This window comes from Hylobates moloch, unplaced genomic scaffold (assembly GCF_009828535.3).
Source record: "Hylobates moloch isolate HMO894 unplaced genomic scaffold, HMol_V3 SCAFFOLD_9, whole genome shotgun sequence".
In the NCBI taxonomy this organism is placed as follows: Eukaryota; Metazoa; Chordata; class Mammalia; order Primates; family Hylobatidae; genus Hylobates; species Hylobates moloch.
Genome location: NW_026652284.1, coordinates 48,957,984 through 48,980,959, shown reverse-complemented (window position 1 = coordinate 48,980,959; position 22,976 = coordinate 48,957,984). Strand labels below are relative to the sequence as shown.

The window sequence follows — 22,976 nt, the reverse complement described above, 5'->3', positions numbered from 1 at the left end:
ATGCTCATGTCTGCTATATTTTACTAGTCTAGTTTTTAGAGTTATTTGAAGGATTAAAGTAACTCAGAGTATGTGACTATGTTAAGCGATTTGTCATTAGGAAATACTTTAAACTGAGGTCACTTGAAACAGAAATACTGTGCTGTTTAGGAAACACGTTTTTCAGCACTAGTTAACTTTCACAAATATAGGATGTGGCAGTCACTAAAGGGCAAAACAGGTCAAAATATGGAAGTGTCAAGTACATTATATTTATATTTATAGTTACATTCTGGCCTTAAAGGATGGGTAAAAGCTTAGGAATTGGGTAATATATGATAAAATGATAAATATCACGGCATATATTTTATTTTAATAGTCTTTTTAATTTTATTTATTTATTTATTTATTTATTTATTTATTTATTTATTTATTTATTTTTGAGGGAGAGTCTCACTCTGTTGCCCAGATTGGAGTGCAGTGGTACAATCTCAGCTCACTGCAACCTCTGCCTCCTGGGTTTAAGTGAACCTTATGTCTCAGAATCCTGAGTAGCTAGGACCACAGGCATGCGCCACCACACCCAGCTAATTTTTGTATTTTAGTGGAGACAGGGTTTTGCCATGTTAGCCAGGCTGGCCTGGAACTCCTGGCCTCAAGTGATCCACCCACCTTGGCCTCCCAAAGTGCTGAGATTACAGGTATGAGCCACCACACCCAGCTTTATTTTTATAATCTCTTACTAGGTTAAGAAAAATATATTTTATATGCTATTCCTATTATGAAATAATAAGTAAAACAAGTAAATCATGTATAGCTGTAAATCAAATATTATAAAACTAGTAAGATGTATGCCTTCCCCAAACCAAAATTCTGAAGACTGTTACATTCAAAAAGAAAATGTGATTATGTGGCAGGGGAAGTTTTAGGCTATCAGTGTCTATTTGCAGGCCCAAGATATCAGCTGTGCCATAATTAATAAAGGTCCTTTGTCTCTGATTCAAGAATACTATGTCTTCTACCAGTACCTATAAACCTATGTTAAGCTAACATACTCACTTGCAAAACCTCAGACCTTTCATGGTCTATAACAATTTGTCAGTGGGGCTGAAATGCTGATGGAGACATAGCTTTGCAGTAGAAATAAAGATGAGGGCCTCATTAATGATTAATTGGATTTGAGAGAATTCATGGGCATTAGTAATAAATATATTGATCAAATTGTTCCTTCAACCAGGCTAAAAAGCTGTCCTCCATTTCATTGCCTATTAATGTGGAGTAATTTGAGAAAAGGAAATAGGAAGAGAATTGAAACGTAAGTTCAAAAACTGCCTTCCGAACAATGTCTTCTGTGTTTCTAATGGTTCTCCACCTGGGGCCATCTTGCTCCCCGGTCTTGCAGTCAGTCTCAGGCCTATTACTCTGAAATTGCTATTAATTGATTTGTCTCTTTTCAGACAACAGGTACATTTATGCTTCTGCCCTGAACATTAAAGCAGGAAAATTCATAGCCACTCTGGGTAAAAACCAGTGGAATAGTTAGAACTTTACCTAGCTCACCAGAGAGATGAGAGAGCAGGTGCATAAAGCTTCCTAAAGATGGATAACAAGGGCTGTGCTAAGAAAGGAAAGGAAATATGCTCTGCTTACTAGCATGAAGTGTCTTTCAACTTCTGGGCCCTCATCCTTCCCTGCCCTACTACCTTGACCCCAGCTTCCTTAAGGGGGAATATGAATGTTGAGGTGGGCTGTGCACTAAAGTCTCTGTCTTTAAGAGGGACTGATACATAACCATCCAAACGAGCTGGGAAACTTTGTGTAGGAAATGAACCCCAAATTCTATGGTGCTGAAACAGGTACCCATGTTATCATCTTCCTATTCCTACGGGGTGAGGGGTGCCAGTATTCAATCAATGGGATTTGGGAAGTGTGAACAGTGTAGGAGAGGCTAATGGGACATTGCTGTTTAGGCCTATTGAGATTCCATGGAATGTTGTTTTTTTATTCCTATATCTGTATATGCAGTAGAAATTGATGCATTATATTCCTATGATTCTCTCTTCCATAAGTGCCAAAGTGGAGTCTCTTAATTGAGAATAGCTGCATATATTCACAAAGGTTCCCCCTATGCTGGGCTTGGGCTACCAGTGGTTCAGCTAAGCTGAAGCCTAGTGGTGTCCACTGGGTTGCCATAGCTGTCCAGCCTCAGCACCCACCATGCAGAGTCAAACACTGACATGCTACTCTCCACAGTGGACAAACACAAGGCTGTTCTCATGGATGTTGTCAATGCACCCCTAAATAAACCTCGTTATATTTTTACTGACATTTAATCTGTTGCCAATAGCTTAGCTGTTTGGTCTGCCACTTGGAAAACTATGATATTATACTATGTATAATATCATTTTAATTGTGTAATAACTTATTCTAACTACAACCTGATATTAAGAAGGAGACATTATTTACACAAAAGTAAAAACTAAGAATAAAATGGAAATACAAGTTTAAAGTTCTGTAAGAGCAGTTCATTATTGGGTTATAAAATAATGATAGTGATAGAAATGCTTTTCAGTTAAAAAAAAAAAAAAAAAAACTATTGCTGTAGTTCAGTGGCTTCTTTATTTTTACAGTGGTTCTTTACTCATTGGCTTTTACCAGGATAGGAAATTGTGACTAATGCCTCACTATGTTTTTAATAATTTGCATCCCTTCATATGTTTCTTATTCTTTAATACACATTTCTGAAATGTTTTATGGGTGTAAATTATTGCCTTTTTGTTTTTCTATGAACTTATTTAGGAGAAAAAATGTAATGCCATTTTAGCAGTATAAATTAAAAAGAACTATAAGAAATGTGATTTGACTTTATTGTTTCCATGTTATTTTCAAATGTATATTTGCCTAAAGTACTAACACATATGTTATTGATATCAACAGAATTGTCTGCAATCATGCTTATAATGTCCTACCTGCAGATTTGTACAGATTACTGACAGAAAAAAATATTCAATTACACCTCTGCTACAATAATATGTATTTTAAAAATACTTATATTTAAATAATATATCAAGTAAACTCTCAGCCTCAATATTATAAACTGAAATCTGTAACAATTAACAAGCCTTACCTTTTAGTATATTATGATTTTGTAATGTTCTTGGTATTTTCAACAAATTATTCTGGTGAGTTTATTTTCTCCATAAGTAATTATCAACAAAAATTTCCCCATCTGTAATCAGTATTTATTAAAATAGGTGACATGAAAGGTTTCACTTTTTTCAGGACCAGTTATCATATTATATCCTCATCCTTCAGCCACTTCAAGTTCTTATTTGGTCATCAAATTTCTTAGGTACTATCATTGTGGATTTAAACACATTCTAATTTTACCACCAAAAATGAATTTGACAAATTGCTTGAGAAGTTGATTTAGCATTGCAAAAGAAAACTTAATTAGATACTATGGATCAATTAATTTGCTTAATGAAAACTTTAGCTATCTGAGGAATACGGTTAAACAGAAAGAAAGAAGTGTGACTTCCTTTATTATGTATGGTGCATCTGCCTATGAAAAGAAATGGCTTTTCTTGATTTCCTCTATTTATACCCCAGGCTGTTTTCTTCCCTCCCCACTGTCCTATTCTGAACATAGTACAGGTTGAAAGTTTTATAATGACAAGGTCAGTCATCTACAAAGCCTCTCTTTCCTCTAGCTTGTTAATCTACATTCTTTTCACCTTACTCTGCTAATTGAAAGCTGGCTTTCCTGTGGAGAATTGTTTGATCCTGCAGTTCTCTCAAGTGGTATCTGATTTCATTTCCTGTTTATAATCTTGCTAAACTTGGAAATGGATAGGTATTCTTCTTGCTCCTCAGTCTTTTCTTCATGCCTTCATCACACACATATGTACACATTCAATCCAATTCCACCATCCACTATCCCAGACATCTACACCTATCTGACCAGCCTGGTAATGATTCTAATCTCTGGATCATTATCAAATCTCTAACATTTTTCTTTCAATACTTTCCATATGACAAAACTGTATATGAATGTCTCCTGGCCTTTCTGCTCTTGATCTGCTCTTCTCTGATGACCTTAGTCTTCATGTCTCCTTAACACATTCTCATGTTCAAACCCCACACCTTGTCATTACGAGTAATTACAATGTGAACATAATTTAAATTTCAAACAATCTGCCCTAGAGTGATACCTACAAACCTTCCACTGTAGCCCCTCTTGTGCCCCAAGCTCATAATATCCCAACTTCAACTTCCTAATCCATCATCTTTCATTTTAGCGCATTCATCTTATGCCACTTATCCAGCTTAAATTCCATAATCAAGTATTATCATTCCCCAGCATACATGCTCAGTTCAATTGCTTCTTTATTCTTCCTTATTCTCCCTGAATTCAGACTAACTCCAACTTTCCTTCCGCTATATGCCTGAACTCATTTAACTAAACATGGCTGAAGAAAAACAAATAGCCATAGTGACTCATCCCACATTAAATTCATGATCACTGACCTCAAGTACACGCCTAAAGCAGCCTGCAATTATTCTTTCTTCCCCCAGTCTATTCTCTCCATTTCTTTTAAATACATTTCTGCTGTCACCTTAAGCCTCCAATACCACTGCCCTCATCCCCATTCTCAAAAGATAATTCTGCTTCCTGCTTCATTGAGAAAATTGAAGCAATCAGAGGAGAACTGAACACATCTGCCCACTTCCCTGCATCTGTGTTCTGCTGTGGCTGGAAAGGACCTGCACGTGCTCCCGGCTGTTGCTGTTGCTCACTCAAGCACATTGCTCAGCAGCTCTCTCCTCTGTCCTTGCATTTCTCTCCCTAATCCTTGTAATGACCAACACTTTCTGAGCTTTCATTTAGAGAGAGCCTATTTAAAAGACAGACTTTATCTACTGTCTCCAATTAGCCTCCTTCCCTTCTCTCTTGAATCAAATCCAATAACCATTTGCCTCCACTATTCCTGGGCAAACTTCTTTTATCAGCACCACAAATGAACACTGTTTCACTAGATCAAATAGTCAATTATTGGTCCTCATAATAGTTGAGCCATCCACGCATTTGACACAGCTAGTCACTTTCTTTTCGTTTGTCTTTCATGACGTAAAAATGACTTGAGTTTTTTCTTACACCTTTGTGGTTCTCTCCTCTTCTCTATTACCACACAATGTCTGCTGTCCCAGGACCTTGCCATTCACTGGGTCTCCTATCTTTGTACACATTCATACAGTTTCAAGACTTTAAATATCAGTCTTAAACTGATGAGACAGTCTTAAGCTGAATATTCTGTCTGACAAGGCTAGACCATGCCTTAGAACTCCAGAATGGTTTATCAAATGTATTTCTTCGTATTTTCTATTTCTTTCTAAACTTAACCACAGTCTTGAAATGTCTAAAACTGAGCTCCTGGTTTTATCTCCAAAGCTGATTTTCTCAAAATCCTATCTTTTAATGGCCTCCTCCATTCTTCTGATTGCAAAGATCAAAAACTTCATATCACCCTTAACTTCCATTTTTTTTTCACACCAGAAGTAAAATTCTACTTTCAAAACATATCGAGTTAAACTACTCTCTAAAGCCTTCCCTGCTGCCAATGTTTCAAGCCTCTATCATCTCTCATCTGCTTTGCTGCAAGATCATTCTAAATAGGCCTTCTTGCCTCTTTTCTTTCTTTCTCTTCAGGCGAGCAATCCAGTCAAAACGCACATTAAATTCTGTATCTCCTCTATTCAAACCCTCCAATGGCTTGCCGGGTGACTCAGACTAAAGCCAAAGGTCTTTCAGGGACCTACAAGGATGTGTGCAACTGAAGTCACATTCCATTTTATCTCATTATCAACTACTCTCTTCAAGCAATTTTTCAGTAACCATAACCATAATGGAGTCATCATCCCCAAGATCGTCCTGGCAAGCCCTTGTATTTCAGCCCCTGCCTTGCTGTCCCCTCAGCCTTGATGTTTTTCCTTCAAATATCCATACATGTAACTCACTTCCTTTAAGCCTATACTCAAATGTCCCATTGGTGTGATGTTAGGGCAACTGCAGCTACAATTTCAGCCCTTCCCAGTATTTTCTGTCTTCTTTTCCTTTATGTATTTATTTATTTATGGTTCCCCCTTAGGATTCTTACTATTTAACATAATATGTATTTTATTTTTATTTTTATATTCTCATGCTTCCAAAGTAGAATCTAAGTTACATTTTCACAGGTATTTCCATCTATTTGGTTTCCTGCTGTGTGTCCAGTGTTTATGACAGAGGCTTGAATGAATTACTGTATTTTGGAGAGAATGGGAGATGGAGAAGAAAAAATGTTCAGGTTACCAATCATCTGAAAATGTCACCCTTATATTTGGACACTGTAGATGCCATTATATTTTATATTATTCTTGGCAAAAAAACAAATAACCTTGGGTTTTACTCCTTCTCATGAATCAAGATTGCCTGGAATTATTTTAATTGTCAGGGAAAAGTCAAACTAGGATAAAGAATGCATTTTAGATAACACTGAAACATGTCGTCAGAAAATAGCCATCCTATTTCCTTTTAGCACACTGCTCCAAGTCTACCTGCCTTCTTGGGCTGACACTGGTGTCTCTTTTTTCTTTCCTGATTGCTACTCTCCAAAAGGCCCTGGCATAGTCCCAAACTGCTTAATTTCAATGTCTTGAAAGAAGCTTTTATAGCCAGCCCTCTGTGGTGACAAATCAGGGTAATTGCCGTGGTCTCCCCATTTGAGGGGCTTTGTGCTACTGCAGTAATTGCTGGCTCAGCAGTGGTTTTCAGGGAAGCAGCTGGCAAGAGGGGAAGGAGTTGGTTTCTACAGCTGATATAAAATGACAATAGGTTCATTTGTAAACTCACAACCAACTATGTGCCCTTCCCCAAAGTGAAGATTACTTATTTCCCCAAAGTGAAGATTACTTATTTCTGAATGTAGCAGAGCACTCGCGGTATATTTAGTTCATTTTGTAACTTATTTTCCACTTGAAGCTCTTCTTAAATTTATTTTATTAAGATTCCTCTTACAGAAATATTAACACAGGAAAAGGCTTGTAGAAACTGGACAAAAATAAAATTATTTGATAAAATGTATATCAAACAGTGAGTGACTCACAGTAACAACAGCGCTGAGGAGGGGAGCATTTCCTGGAAGGGATGGAGGGAGGGTTTGCTTGCTGCCCTGGAGAGCCAAGAGGAGGTTGAGCCCTGGTTTCCGAGAGGGTGAACATGGGTGTCGCAGAGTATCAATGGCTGTGATGAGACCTGGTCTGGATTGTTATTCAAATGGCTTTAAGCACTAGGAATGGTGCCCCTGAATGGGGAACCATGGAAGGAGAGTAAAGGATGCCTCCATCTTTGAAAGTAAATGAGTCCATCGCAGCTGAACCCCAGGGCTCCATACAGGGAATCCAGCTGTGAGACAAGTGCCCTGGATGCCGAGGGAAGACACCAGTGGAGTAAACAATGCTTGCAGTGGCCACGCAATGTCATCACTATGGGTGCATTTTTGTCAGAAATCTCCTGGAAACATCAAAAGCAGATGTCTGGATTTGTTAGGTGCTGTGGACCTCACTGTCTGGAAAAATAAGAGGCCAGGTGAAACATGAAGATGATTGTACAGTTGACCCTTGAACACTTGAACAACATAGGTTTGGACATCGAGGGTCCACTGATAATGTGGATTTTCTCCCACCTCTGCCACCCCTGAGACAGCAAGACAAATGCCTCCTCTTCCTCCTTCTTCTCAGCTTACTCAACATGAAGACAATGAAGATGAAGAGCTTTGTGATGATGCACTCTGACTTAATTAATAGTAAATATATTTTCTCTTCTTTATGATTTTATTAATCACATTTTCTCTAGCTTACTTTATTGTAAGAATACAGTATATATTACATATAACTAATAAAATGTGTGTGAATCTCCTGATTATATTTTCAGTTAGGCTTCCAGTCAACAGTAGGCTATTAATAGTAAAATGGCAGGGGGAGTCAAAAGTCACACATTGAATTTTAACTGTAGCGTGGTAGTGGTAGGGGATTTCTGTCCCAAACCCCTGCGTTGTTGAAGGGTCAACTGTAATTTGTGAGATACATGTACCCCTCCCTTGATTTAGAGACTTGACATTAATTCTTGAGTTCTGCAGGGTGAAGAGTGTTGTGGGGTGACAGTGCTAACAAACCAGGCCTCCCTGGCAAATAATTTTAACATTACTCCCTTGCCTTTTGTAGGCATTTTAGACTGTTGTGGCCTAAAGAAACACTTGCTATGCCCAGGTGTTTTTTTTTTTTTTTCTTCCTACAGATGAGGTCCACTATGTTGCTGAGGCTGGTCTTAAACACCTAGGCTCAAGCGATCTGCCCACCTTGGCCTCCCACAGTGCTAGAATTAAAGGCCTGAGCCATCCTGCCGTCCCTCAGCTGCTTTTAGTTGTAACATTTAAACTTCTGCTAGTACACACACATCAAAGATCAGAAAAATGTTCTTTTTAATGTAGAAACAGAATTGTTATGTTTATTTTATATACTTAACAGTTAAATTCACTTAATTCTTTGCTCTTCTCTTCAACTGTGTATAAACTTCTGGTAAATTCATATATTGGGTTTATAGTTTTAGTTATTCTGTTTTTTATTTGTAGGTATCCATTTTATTATTTTGTAATTTTTATTTATATAATTTTATAACTAGCCACTTAATGTTTGAACATATTAAGCATGATAGTTTCAAAGTCTGTCTGGTCCCTCCAAAATTTAAACACCTTGTGTGTGTGTGGCTTTTTTTCTCTTGTCCATTTTATCCTCTGTTTTTTTAAATTGTATTCTTAACTCCTCGTATGGCTTATAAATTTTGGTTCAAGAAAAGACATTGCATATAAATATATAGACATAATTTGGGGTTCATAGGGATATTATCTTCCTCCAGAGAGAATTTACTTTTATTCCTGGCAAAATAAAATAACAGGTACAATTTATCTCACTGTAATGAGAGGACTAAGGACTGTGTGCTTATGAAGGGCTCATGGAACACTTAGGCTGCAATCTTTATGAGGTGTTGGTTATTACTCATTTATTTTTCCTCCTGTGTTATATCTTGCCTGATGTTTTTCTCTAGGAGGGCTCAGAAATCAAATATATATTACTTAGTCCTTTGAAACTGCTGGGATTCTCTGTTTTAGCCTCTCGGCAATGATTTTACAATGAGGAAATGCCGAGGGGGAAGGTGTCTTGGAGGGGTTGCACATCTCTGAGCTTTTCTTTTCCCAGGCAGCTTGTCTGGTCAAGTCTGTGTTGCCTTGGTAACATAGCAGCACTTTCTAAAATGTTTTTATACTCGTTAAAAAAGAATATTTCCTGTTTCAATCATCGCCCCTGAAGTAGAATTGATTTGTAATAAAGTGGTCCAACATGTCATATTTGGAAATACAATGTTTATCAAGAGCCCATCATTTCTTTTTCAAGTGCTAGGACATTTTCATTAATGGTTTCCTCTGTCTTAAGTAATAAACATGGTTCTCATTAATACACAGCCTTACCAGCTGCTGGAATTATAACATAATTAGATGGTCTTCTCTCTGACATAGGCATAAATTATGGGACCAAGCTTGAGGCAGCATCTCTGTCCTTTGGAAGGTTCATTAAAATATTGAGAGGTAGGTTCCACCCCTAAAGTTTCTTTTGAATTCAGTAGGTCTGGGTTAAGACCTGAGAATTTGCATTTCCAATAGGTTCTCAGATGATGCTGATGTTGCTGGGCTGGAAACCATGGTAATATTAGATTAGCATGCTGTCCATCTTCACTTTAGCTGAAAAAATTTACAGATAAATTTGTGGGTTTGTTTTAATAAAAGTAAAGGATGTAGTGTGCTATCAAAATTAGACTGTGAGAATTTGCCATGTTTCAGTTTTATTATTTATTATGAACATGTTACAGGTTATGTTGATTCCTTCTTATAAAACACTTGAAATGCTCCCTCCTTCCTATTGTCTTCCAAAACTAGGGATAAATGTACAAATGTAATTATTATGATGTAGATATATATTAAAAACTGTTTCTAAAGTTTATATGGAGAGGCAAAAGACCCAGAATAACAAACACCATACTGAAGAAGAGCAAAGTCAGGAGGCTCATTTACAATAACTAAAATTTCATCTTATTACAATGACCCCAGAATGACAATCTAACAATATTTGTTAGAATACTTTTTTCCTATACAACTTACAGAACTCTACATTATTTGAATAAAATAGTGGTAGAAAACTGTTAATAATACACATTGTACGACATTTTAAAAACAGGATTTAATAAAATATAATGCATATATAGAAAGTTCCTAAAACTTAGGCATACAGTTTAATTATTTTAAAAAAATCAAACCTCTGTAAGCAAGCTACATGTCAAGGAGAGTCTATTGTTAGCCATTGGGCTGCCTGCTTCCCTACTTTGCACAACTGACTTGCTCTCCTCTCACGTAACTGTTATCCTGAAAGGCTTGGTAATAATGGTCTTACTTTGCTATGCTACTTTTTTCTTTCCAACCATGAATGCATTCCAAATACTATAGTTTATTTGAATCAAATTATATATATGTATGACTCTATATTGGTTTCTTTCAGTTAAGATGATGTTCCTTGAGATTCATTCATGTTGTTCCATGTAACTATAATTTAATAATTGTACTCACTGTATACTCATAGTATAACACAGCATGTTACTGTATTCATCCGCATAATATATATTGGTGGTACAGTTTATTGATGTTTTCCACATCAGCGCATAGTTGGGACTACTAAGGAGAATGCTGCTGTGAACACTGGTACACATGCTTCTCTAGTGCACTTGCATGCACCGATATTCAGTTCACATGAGAAATGAGGAGTCTGAGGCAGGTAAATAACTTGAGGTCAGGAGTGCAAGACCAGCCTGGCCAACATGGTGAAACCCCCCCTCTAGTAAAAATACAAAAAATTAGCCGAACCTCACGGTGCATGCCTGTAATCCCAGCTACTCGGGAGGCTGAGGCAGGAGAGTCACTTGAACTCAGGAGCCAGAGGTTGCAGCGAGCTGAGATTGTGCTACTGCACTCCAGCCTGGGCGACAGAGGGAGACTCCTTCTCAAAAAAAGAAGTGAGGAGTCAGTCTCACCAGCTGTGTTGGAGCTTTTCCATTGCTACAGTTACTCACCAAAACTTAGCTCTTTCTGTCCTTTTAATTGTAGCCTCTTTGGAAGATAAACACAGGATACACAACAGTGGTTTTAAATTGCATTTCTTTGATGAGCACTTTGGTTGAATACTTTCTCTAAGTTGAATAAGCCAAAATCTCTTTTCTGAAAAGCCTCATTAATGCTCTTGCCCAATTTTCTACTGGCTCGTCTTTTTCAGTTTTAGTCTATTATTGTCTTATTTTCAAATTTCTATTTTTTTTACTATTAGTTTAGGTTACTCAGTAATATAATTTATTTTGGATAAAATTTTATATTTGGCAACATTGAGAAATTTACAAAATAATTTTGTTTATTTGAAAGTTTTGTGTTTTCTATATATAAATTCATATTATCAACAAAAATGATGGACTTGTTTATCTTCTAAACCTAACTTTTGATTTCTTTTTTTTTTCTCAGCACATTGGGTAAAAGTAGAAAATCATTGATTGTTAGTGGTGGTAGTGTATATTCCGGTATTGTTACTAATCTCCAAAGAATAATTTAAATAATTCACCATTAAATACATTTTTTAAAAATACAAATACCCTTATTTGGATTATAAATTTAAAAAATTCTATTTTAAAGAAAATTTCTATTTTTAATTTAAAAAATTCTATCTTGAATACATGTTGAATTTCATCATTTTTCTTCATTTTTGGAATATGTGATTTTAATCCTTCATTTGGTTCATATTGTGAATTATACTGATGCTTTTAAATCTCAAGGTATTTATTTAATTAATAAATTTAGACCTCATATAAAGAACGATGTAAATGTAAATTTCCCTTTTTATAAATATTCTTGTCAGGTGCTGTTCCTTGAGATTCATTCGCATTGTTCACTCATTCATGTAAAGTTATGGCTGGTCCATAAATTAAGTTGAGACTTATCACCCTTTTATTCTATTCTCTGGAGGAACTTACAGGAAGTTAGATCATTTTTAAAAAACAATTAGTAGAAATTAAAAAGATTCACTAGTTCCTCAAGTTTTTTTTGGAATATTTTAAATTACAGATTAAATTACTTTAATATTTATGGGATTCTTTATTTAAAATAAATTTCTTTCTGCATCTATTCTGACATTTGTCTAAGAATTAATATATTTCATTTATTTATTTATTTATTTTTTGAGACAGAGTCTCACTCTGTTACCCAGCTGGATTCCAGTGGTGCCATCTTAGCTCACTGCAACCTCCACCTTCTGGGTTCAAGTGATTCTCCTGCCTCAGCCTCCCGAGTAGCTGGGATTACAGGCACCCGCCACCCTGCCTGGTTAATTTTTGTATTTTTAGAAGACACAGGGTTTCACCATGTGGGCCAGGCTGGTTTAAACTCCTGACCTCAAGTGATCTACCTGTCTTGGCTTTCCAAAGTGCTGGGATTACAGGCATGAGCCACTGTGCCTGGCCTCTCATTTAAATTTTAAAAGTAACTTGCAAAATATTATCTATAAGATTTTTTAACATAATTATAATATCTGTAGGATCTGATATCATAGATATTAGTAATTTATGCTGATGCTTGCCATGAGTATTTACATTATTATTCTGTCTTAACAATTATTTTTTGTTTTGTTGAATACCTATTTGTATATTTTTTTCTATTTCATTAGTGCCTGCATCCAATACTTCCTTTTTTTTTCTTTTTTTTTTTTTAATTTGGCTTTTGGGTCTCTCCTTATCTCTTATACTTTCTCTCTTTCTTCTTAAACTTTTTCTAAATTCTTGATCTAGATTCCTGGATTACAGATGTTGAGACTTAAAAAAATGCATATATGTAAGACATAAAAGCCCAAGGTTAGCCTTTGTTGAATCCCTCAAGTTTGATATTTCATATTTCATTGTATTTTAGTTCAAACTATTTTTTAACTTCATATTGTTTTCTTTTGGGGTGGATGGAGTTTCGCTCTTGTTGCCCAGACTGGAGTGCGATGTCATGATCTTGGCTCACTGCAACCTCCGCCTCCCAGGTTCAAGCGATTCTCCTGCCTCAGCCTCCCGAGTAGCTGGGATTACAGGCACGTGCCACCACGCCCAACTAATATTGTATTTTTAGTAGAGGCGGGGTTTCTCCATGTTGGTCAGGCTGGTCTCGAACTCCTGACCTCAGGTGATCCACCCACCTCGGCCTCCCAAAGTGCTGAGATTACAGGCATGAGCCACCTCACCTGAGCTTTTTAATTTATTTTTATTTAATTATTTATGTTTTTGAGACAGAGTTTCGCTCTTGTTGCCCAGGCTGGAGTGCAACAGCATGATCTCAGTTCACTGCAACCTCCACCTCCCGGGTTCAAGTGATTCTCTGTCTCAGCCTCCTGAGTAGCTGGGATTACAGGCATGTGCCACCATGCCTGGCTAATTTTGTATTTTTAGTGGAGACGGGGTTTCTCCATGTTGGTCAGGGTGGTCTCGAACTGCCGACCTCAGGTGATCCTCCCACCTTGGCCTCCCGAAGTGCTGGGATTACAGGCATGAGCCACCACAACTGGCCTTAACTTTATTTTTGATTTCTCCTTTGATCTGTGGAAGAATGTTGCTTAATTTTCAAATCTTTTGGAGGGGGATATTCTAATTTTTTGTGAATATTGTTCTCTCATTTCATTCTATTTAGGACACCACATGTTATTTGAATGGCAAAACGTATTTAACACCTGCTTTATTACCTAAATATAATGATATACTTATTATAAAGGTGTAATCACTTCTTGTCATTTCCAGTGCACTTGAAAATAATTTATACTCAATGTTTGTTGAGTCAAGTGTCTTAAACATAATAAATTAAGCAGATTGTATTAATTGAATTGTTCAAAACCTCTATGGCTTGATGGATTTTTAACTTTTATTTTATTAGTTATTCAATGAATTGTGCTAAACTTGTTCTACAATTATCAGTTTGTTCATTTCTTCTGTTGTAGTTCCATCAGTTTTTCATTTTATATATTTTAAAGGTATGTTATCAGGCCAGGTGCAGTGGCTCAAACCTGTATTCCTAGCACTTTGGGAAGCAAAGGAGGATGGATCATTTGAGGCCAGGCATTTCAGACCAACCTGGCCAACATGGTGAAAACCCGCCTCTAGTAAAAATATAAAAATTAGCCGGGGTTGGTGGTGGGCAACTTTAGTCCTAGTTACTCGGGAGGCTGAGGCAGGAGAATCACTTGAACCCAGGAGGTGAAAGTTGCAGTGAGCTAAGATCACACCACTGTACTTCAGCCTGGATGACAGAGTGTGATTGTCTCAAAAACAATAATAAATAAATAAATAAATAAATAAATAAAAGGTATGTTATCACATATAAAAAAATCTAAGCATTATTATATCTTTTTGATAAGTTTGACAGTATCATTACTAAAAGTCCTTTTTTATTTCTAGAAACAATGTTTGCCTTAGATCTACATTTTCTAATACCAGTATTGCTAAATCAATTGATTTTTGGTCTCTGTTTGTTATAATTTTTTTATTCTTTTCTTTACAAATTTTCAGTACTTTTATGTTTTAGATAAGCCTTACAGAGACAGAATATAGAGTTTTTCTTTTGCTTTTGTTTTTGTTTTTGTTTTATTTTATTTATTTATTTAGTGTAGTTTAAAAAACTTTATAAGAAGCCAGGCATGATGGGTCATTCTTGCAATCCCAGCATTTTAAAAGTCCTAGACGATCAGCTTGCTTGAGGCCAGGAGTTCAAGACCAGCCTGGGCAACATAGCTAAACTCCGTCTCTACAAAAATTAGCCAGAAATGGTAGTGTGTGTGCCTGTAGTTTTATCAAGAGGCTGGGGCAAGAGGATCACTTGAGCTGGGGAGGTCATGTTAGAGCTGCAGTGAACTGTGACCCCCGCACTTCAGCCTGGTTGATAGTGAGACACTGTCTAAAAAATAATAATAATAATAAAAACTTTATAAGATTGCATTTATTCTATTTACCTGCTATATAACTAATACCTTGTTTTGATTACATTCTACGACCTTATCTTGTGCCTTGCATTTTTCCGCCACCTTTGTTTCTTTTTAATCTCCTTTTCTTTTGGATTTTTTATGAAACAAATTGTTTATTTTTTTCTGTATGTTTATTTTGAAGTTTTATATATTTCACTAACGTAATTACTTTTCTTTTATACTTCTAATAAGTGATTACCTGAAAGATCATCACGACATTTGCTAAAGTTTTTACTTTACAACAGTGGCCCAGGGTATTTTGTAGACCCTTGAATATTCTTTGGATACTTTTCAAGGATCTAGAAGGTCAAAACTATTTTCATAATAAAATGTACATGGTATTTGCCTCTTTCACTCTAATTCATTCACAGGTATAAAGTTAAAGTTTTCCAGAAGCTAAATGATGTGTGTGGCATCACAGGAGAGTAAATGCGGAAACATATATTAGAAATCGTCTGCCTTCTATTAAACCAATCATTAATGTACACGTTTTTTTTTTTTTCCTGTCTTCTTGCCACTTTTACTATGCTCTTTGCTGTCTTTGTTTCTCTGAAGACACATGCCAGAGTGCCTCGGTGTGCTTATATTTATCTAGCTTTTGTTTGATTTGTCTTCTGAATCTGTGTATTGACTTCTTTTTACCTATTTGCAAAAATTCTTAGCCATCATCTCTTTCAATATATCTCCTGTTCATTCCCTTTCTTTGCTGTGCTTGGGTTGGGACTCACATTTGAAGTTTTATACTTCTCAGTGTAACACCTTTTTCTCTTATTCTCATATATGTTTTTTCCAAACTTTTGTCTCTCCAATCATCATTCTAGACCTTTTTTACTGAGCCATCTTTCTATTCACTAATTCTTTCTTTAGCTGCTTTTTAATATGTTGTTAAACCCAACTTTATGTTTCATAAATATTTATTTGTCTAATTTCTAAATGGAACATTTTATAATCTATTATCTCAGATATACCCTGATGAAAGTTTCAATTTTGTATCTTATATTCATACACATAGCAAACCTAATTAAATTAATGTCTGCATTAGAAAATTCCAATATCTGAAATGCCTAAATATTCAATTCTGCTGTGTATTGTTTTTATTCTTCATGTTATTCTCCTGATGTACTTCCTGAAGTTTTTTTCTTATATTCTTGGTTATTTTTATTCTCTTCCAAGAAACAGGTCTTATGAAAATATATTGACATAAGTAATGTTATTGTCATCCAGAAAGAATTTCCATTTTCTTTAGTCAGGAGCCTGACAGAATTCCAGGATCATCAGAAACCATTTCAAGCTTGGCATTTTCTGGATCATCTCAATGGCTTAAATCTGGGCTCCAGTCCTGGCAAGGGCTTCATGACTTCTGCCTTAACTTTGTAATTAGGATGCAGACATTTCTGATCCTAAGTAAAAACAGAGCATGTTTACTAAGGCCTCCACATGTGGAAGATTCTGGACTTTAACATTTTGATCCAAACCTGTGAGACTGGCCAATGTAGCTGATTCTCTCATGTGACATTTCCATGTAGAAAGCACACCTATGGCAAAAGTTGACCCCACATTTGTATTAATGATTAACCTCTCTCAATTTTCATATTCCTATAAATTTTTCTTGTTTGTCTTTTAATAGCTTGTAAAACATCTAGTGCTTTAAGCACATTCTTTCCCAGTTTCCTAAGGTGACATTAGATGGTGGGTTGTCTACATTCTCTAATATGCAACTACTGGAAGTGTAAACTATAATATCCTTTCATTTTAACTCATGTAATTATTCTGAAACACTAAATATATATCAAACTAAGTCATAGTTTTCTTTATGGGATGGTTATCTATTAAGCTTCATTTACTTTTTCAAAACTGTTTTGTTTTCTGATCAACTATACCTGGCCATATAAGCAATACAAAATAATCAGTTATTATAGCTGGTTCTTATTATGTTATTATTAACCAGTGAAGTCTCTACGTAATGCATATGTTAGTAATATAAAAGATTACAGAATACATTATATAATTAAAAGAGTGAGGCATCCTGGTTCAAATTCCAATTCTAACTTGTATTAAGTTTGATTCATTTGTTAAGCTAATTTATTTAAATCACAATCCTTAATTTGTTAATTCAGGGACTTTATAGCTCATAGGCTTATTATAAGACAAACTGAGATAATGAGATGGTGAATAATCCAATTATTTTAGAGAGTAAACATAATTAATGGAAAGAAGATGAGATCTATGAATGAACAACAGTAATATCTCAAATCTTGCATTTCATATTCTTGCATTGTTATTAGTCAACTGTCACCACATTCATGCTGCACAACAAACCACCCCCTTACTAGCTGGAATACAACAATAAGTATTTCTTTCTTTCTGAAAGGGAACTGATTGTCATTAGCCACCAGTTTGGAGCTAGCTGGGCTTGGTCCAGGTGTTAAGCTGAGCTCTGGTCTGCTGCATGTGTTCCTATCCTGGGTATGAGTTTTTCATGGTAATGGCAAAAGCACAAGATACTAAGCTAACTCTACTCGTGACACATTCGTTAATATCCTATTGATGATAGAAGGTCTCATGAGCCAAAAAAAAAAAAAAGAAAAAAATATCTAGGAAGAGGAGTTAACTCTGCCAACCATAAAGCCAACGTAAATTATATGAAGTGGGAAGTATATCCTCCCACACAGAGTTGTGATGAGAAAGAAATTGAATGCCACATGAATAGGTTGTTAGGAATGTCATACTTATTTGTTAAGTGTTTATGTATATCTTTGACTCTCAAGAAAATCAGATCATAAAAAGAGGAGTGACTCATCTCACAAAATGTTTGGAAATCCATCTGCCTTTATTAAGCACTAGAGGCTAAAGAGTTGGTTTCGATGCCATTCGATATATGATACACTAGCATAAATTGTATTCATCTAAGATCAGTGATTAAAAGGAGGACATTTATCATTCTCCCCTATCAGGCACAGAGGAGAAGTGGTGCGCCGCCCTAGTGGTATTGCCATAAGATGTCTCTCTGATTTGCTTTCTTTACTCCAACATTGTGTATTAAAGCACATTCCCAATTAATAAAATGTCAGTAATTGGCAAACAAGTGCGATGCATCAATGAATTCTATTACAAATAAGTATTTTTTCTGTAAGAATTGGTAGAGTGGGAAATATAATCCATGGCAGGTTGGATGGCATAAACACTTGATAAATGCTGATAGAAATGTATAAAAAATTCTTATGAGAGGTTTACATTCATCTACTGAAGGTAAATCTGGTTTAATGTACTTTTTTGCATCAATCAATTTGATAATTTTATGTGAGTTTTTAATACTGCATGAAAAATATCTAAAATATTTTTAATATTTACATCTAAATTTTTTTTAGATATAAGATATCTAAAATAAGAAGTTTTGACAGTTGATTGTATTCCATTTTCTTGCAGATTGTCTACATGGGCTGGTGTGAAGCCCGGGAGCAAGACCCCCTCCAGGACAGAGTGTACTCCCCAACCTTCCTGGCCCTGAGGGGCTCATGTCTCTACAAGTTTCTGGCACCTCCAGTAAGTGTTTTATCGAAATTTATTGGTCTTTTCCATATTATCACAAGAGATTGACACCAACTTAACAGCACCAAATAGTATACCATCAATATTTTTGAAAAATAATATAGAGAAAAAAATGGAAATCAGTTTATCTGATTTAACTTACTAAAAATATATGTTCTGACATTAAACATTTGCTTTATCACCCTTGCAAAGTCTGGAACTTACTTCTTTATAAATAGTGAGTCTATAAAATAATGGATCAAATTATAACGCCATTACAAATCACATGAAGACATGGGAAAGGAGATTTTAAGAAACATTTTCAAGCATATGTCAGTGTATTTTGTTCATTGAATAAAAATTAAAGAAATGAATATATCAAAAGTGAAATAAAAAAGAATAAACTGTTTTAGAGCTATACATGAATGAACATGTTTACTAAACTCTTATTTTCCAAGGATCTTTTGAAAGTTATTTTAAATTTATTCTGCACTTTTAATTACTAGTAATTTATTATTAGCAAAGAATAACAAGGAAATCTCAAAATGATAGCAAAGATGCTATCTAGCTACTATTAAGTCTATCTCACCCTAGTGGTAATCCCATAAGATTATGTTAACTCTCATGGTGTTCAACGTTTAAATTAGAGGATTCCATCCTTGGCAGACATCATAAATATATTCTGGAAAGCTATCATTTATGACAGTCAAACTATGTTTATCTATGTTGTACAGGTCTCTAAATAAAATCAATAGCATTTTCATCTTCTATTATATTCTATATTCTAGTTATTGAGATTTGTACTAGATATGTATAGATATCTATTGCACCTCAAGTCTTGCTTTTGGAAACGTGTACCTTGGAGCTCAGAAGACACTTAATAAATATTTATTGAATATAAATACCAAATGCCAGACCAGTCACTTGCAGGTCTAATAATACATAGGATTTAGAAATCATCAGGCCTGACTTGCTGCTGTTTTAAATGTCTGTCTCTACACAAAGTTTAAAGCACTAGGAAGACAGAGGAAAAATTGATATTTATATATTTTACTCTATTCCTACTCTGAATAATTTATTTGACAAGACAGTTAAATATATGTTTCCAACCTAAGTAAGTGAAATAACTGCATTATGCTTTTGGTATGTTTGCAGTGTCACAGTCATCTTGGAATTTCTTAATATAAATGATGTATATTTAAAAAATAGAGCTGTGTTGAGGTCCAGTATTCTGTGTATTTAACTAGTGGTAAATTGAGAAAAAAATTATGAGTGTGGAATGTAAATACTTAGTATTTATAGGTAGAGAATGCATACATTATTTAAGATATATAAGGACACTGGGCAAATGAGAACTGTTGCACATAACATAAATCGTTTGCTGAAAGCATAAGACAAATGGTGACAAAGCTTGGAATAGAGGAAACAAAAGCATTATGTAGGGTCCTTTATGAGCACGGCTTCACAGATGAGAGACTAAGTAGATACATCTGTGAAAGTTTTTCTTATTTTTCACTATATTATGCAAATCAAATACAGTGGTAAATAACTTTCTAAAACAAATTAAACATTATTTTTGTATCTTTTAAAGGTGACCACCTGGGACTGGACGAGAGCAGAGAAAACATTCTCAGTTTATGAGATTATGTGCAAGATCCTCAAGGTATGATCAATATGTAGTCAGTATTTGAATGGCTTTTCCTCAGCAAATAGTGCCTCTGGGCTCATAAGTAGCTCATGAAAACAAATGATTCATGGAATGAAAGAAGAGACACTATAAAGACAAATGAAAGAGAAAGAAACTAAACTAGACAAAAAAGAGAAAATATAGAATGCACAGAAGTGCACTGGCACTCAGCTATCTGCTTAAATAACTCACAAGCAGTCTCTGCAGTCCCGCGGTGGGTGAGGGAACAGGGAGAAGCTCCTCAGGAGTTCACTGGGGAAGAAGAAAACTCAGTTGAAAGTAGTCTGAATTTAAATGTCGGTTGTTACCGTGTGTTTTTTTTTTTTAATTCTTTTTTTTCTGAATAAAATGCAAAAGAGAAAGATTTGGGTAAGACTTGGAATTAGAAAATGTAGAAAATACCAAGAAAAATGCAAAGAAAAGTTTTGCTGTTTTGTTCTTAATCTCATAGCTTGACCATCTTTTTGCATATGTAAAAGGACATTTGACTGTCATGTATCAGTTGAATTTCATGCCATATGCAGGATTATTGCAATAGCAAGCCATCTCAAATTCTGTAAAATGTCACATGGTTTCTATAGCGTTTTTTAAAGAATTAAAATTGGAATTACCTATAAAACATGAAGACTAATATATATTCACTTTCTACTTTAGGGTTTGTAGGCTTGGACTCACCTCAGATTGATAATTAAATTCCTGCATAAGGTTGACCTTGTTTCTGTATCCACAGGGAGCTAATTTCCCTTTGCTTTATTTTAGCGATTTCTCTTCCTGTTAAAGACTTAGCAGAGTAAAAAAAAAAAATGCTGAAACATTTAAAATATAATAAAATGCATCAAAAGTGTCTGAAGGCAGAGAGACAAAAATTATAATTACTTCAAAAGTGTTCATAGTTTCTGTTCCTTATGGAGAACTCTGGATTAAAGCTGAAGCTCTCTGAAGTTCAAAAGCCAACTAAAAATATAGTTCATTGACTGCTCATCCATGTCCATGCTTTGAGTTCTTTTGTAGGTGTAATGGTGGAAGGATAACCTGAAATACTTGAGTGTGTTGTTAGTAAAGAAGGGTCTGACAATTTCTTAAACAGCTGCTAGTATCTGAGGAAAAGGAGATGATACCCAACTCCAGTTTTCTGAAATAATTGCCAAAATGGCTAATGAAATAGCTTTCTTTTTTTTGGCGATAGAGTCTTGCTCTGTCGCTCAGGCTGGAGTGCAGTGGCATGATCTCGGCTCACTGCAACCTCCACCTCCCGGGTTCAAGCAAATCTCCTGCCTCAGCCTCCTGAGTAGCTGGGACTACAGGCACATGCCACCATGCCCAGCTAATTTTTTGTATTTTAGTAGAGACAGGGTTTCACCGTGTTGCTCAAGCTGGTCTTGAACGCCAGAGCTCAGGCAATCCGCCCACCTCGGCCTCCCAAAGTGTTAGAATTACAGGCATGAGCCACCGCACCTGGCTGAACTGAGTATTTTTAGCAAAGCTACTCATGTAATTAGGATAAGAAAAGAAAGAAGGAAAGAAAGAAAGAAAACAAAAGAAGGAAAAGAAAAGAAAAGAAAAGAAGAAAAGAAGGAAGGAAGGAGGGAAGGAAAGAAGGAAGGAAGGAAGGAAGGAAGGAAGGAAGGAAGGAAGGGAAGAAAGAAAGAAAGAAAGAAAAGAAAGAAAGAAAGAAAGAAAGAAAGAAAGAAAGAAAGAAAGAAAGAAAGAAAGAGAAAGAAGAGAAAGAAAGAAAAGGGGAGGAAGGGCAGGGAGGGCACGGAGGGGAGGAAGGAAAGAAGGAAGGAAGGGGAAGGAAGGGAGGGAGGGAGGAAGGGAGAAGGAAGGAATTAAAGAAGGAAGGAAGGAAGGAAGGAAGGAAGGAAGGAAGGAAGGAAGGAAGGAAGGAAGGAAAAAAGAAAACTGCCTCAACAAATCAACTTTGTCTGTTCTCTATCAGTACACTAATATAACTTTTCTCATAGTAATAATGCAACACATATTTATATATTCTTACTTAGACTTAAATTATTTTCTAACCACTCTCCAAGTAGCTACATGATATTTAAAATCCTCTCTTTAAAAAAAAAGCAATTTAAACGTTAGAACACAATGCAGTTTATTATAATAGTTAAAAAGGATAATTTTAAAGGAAATAATAAACATTATGTTTAGCTCTATCAAGATATACAAACACTCAATATTTTATATCTCTTTGTTACAATTTTTGACAAAGTTAAGATTATGCAATTCATGATCTGCTATTTTGTGTAAAAATATGTCTTGAGATTTTTTTCTATGACAGTTAATGTTCCTCAAAAACACTGGTAACTTTTTGATAGATTTCATCTATCCCATCATTTGCCTATATTCATTGAGTCCGCTTTAAAATTTTACATTTAGTTTTTTCCCCCCACCTGTTCTTGCTATCAGGCATATCACAACAATCATTATTTGAATGGTTTAATAGAAAATTAAATGTTTGCTATATACCAGGTAACCTCAGCACTTGTTACATGGCTGAGAAAAACACAGAAAAAGCCACTGCTTTCATTGAGCTTGCATTTTATTAGGTGATATGATGTTAAGTAAATCCATAAAGACGACAAAAATAGTAAGTAAATAAATGAGACAA

The 22,976-nt window shown here is 35.4% G+C and overlaps 1 protein-coding gene across 2 annotated transcripts in view; it reads left to right on the top strand.

Moving 5' to 3' along the window:
- Positions 1–22,976, top strand: part of SNTG1 (syntrophin gamma 1) — an 859,278-nt gene that overhangs the window by 719,139 nt on the left and 117,163 nt on the right. For both annotated transcript variants that reach the window (XM_058444122.1, XM_032759812.2), the window contains exons 15-16: positions 18,574–18,690; positions 20,267–20,338. In XM_058444122.1, coding sequence (XP_058300105.1) covers positions 18,574–18,690; positions 20,267–20,338 — 189 coding nt within the window. The remainder of the gene's footprint in view (positions 1–18,573; positions 18,691–20,266; positions 20,339–22,976) is intronic.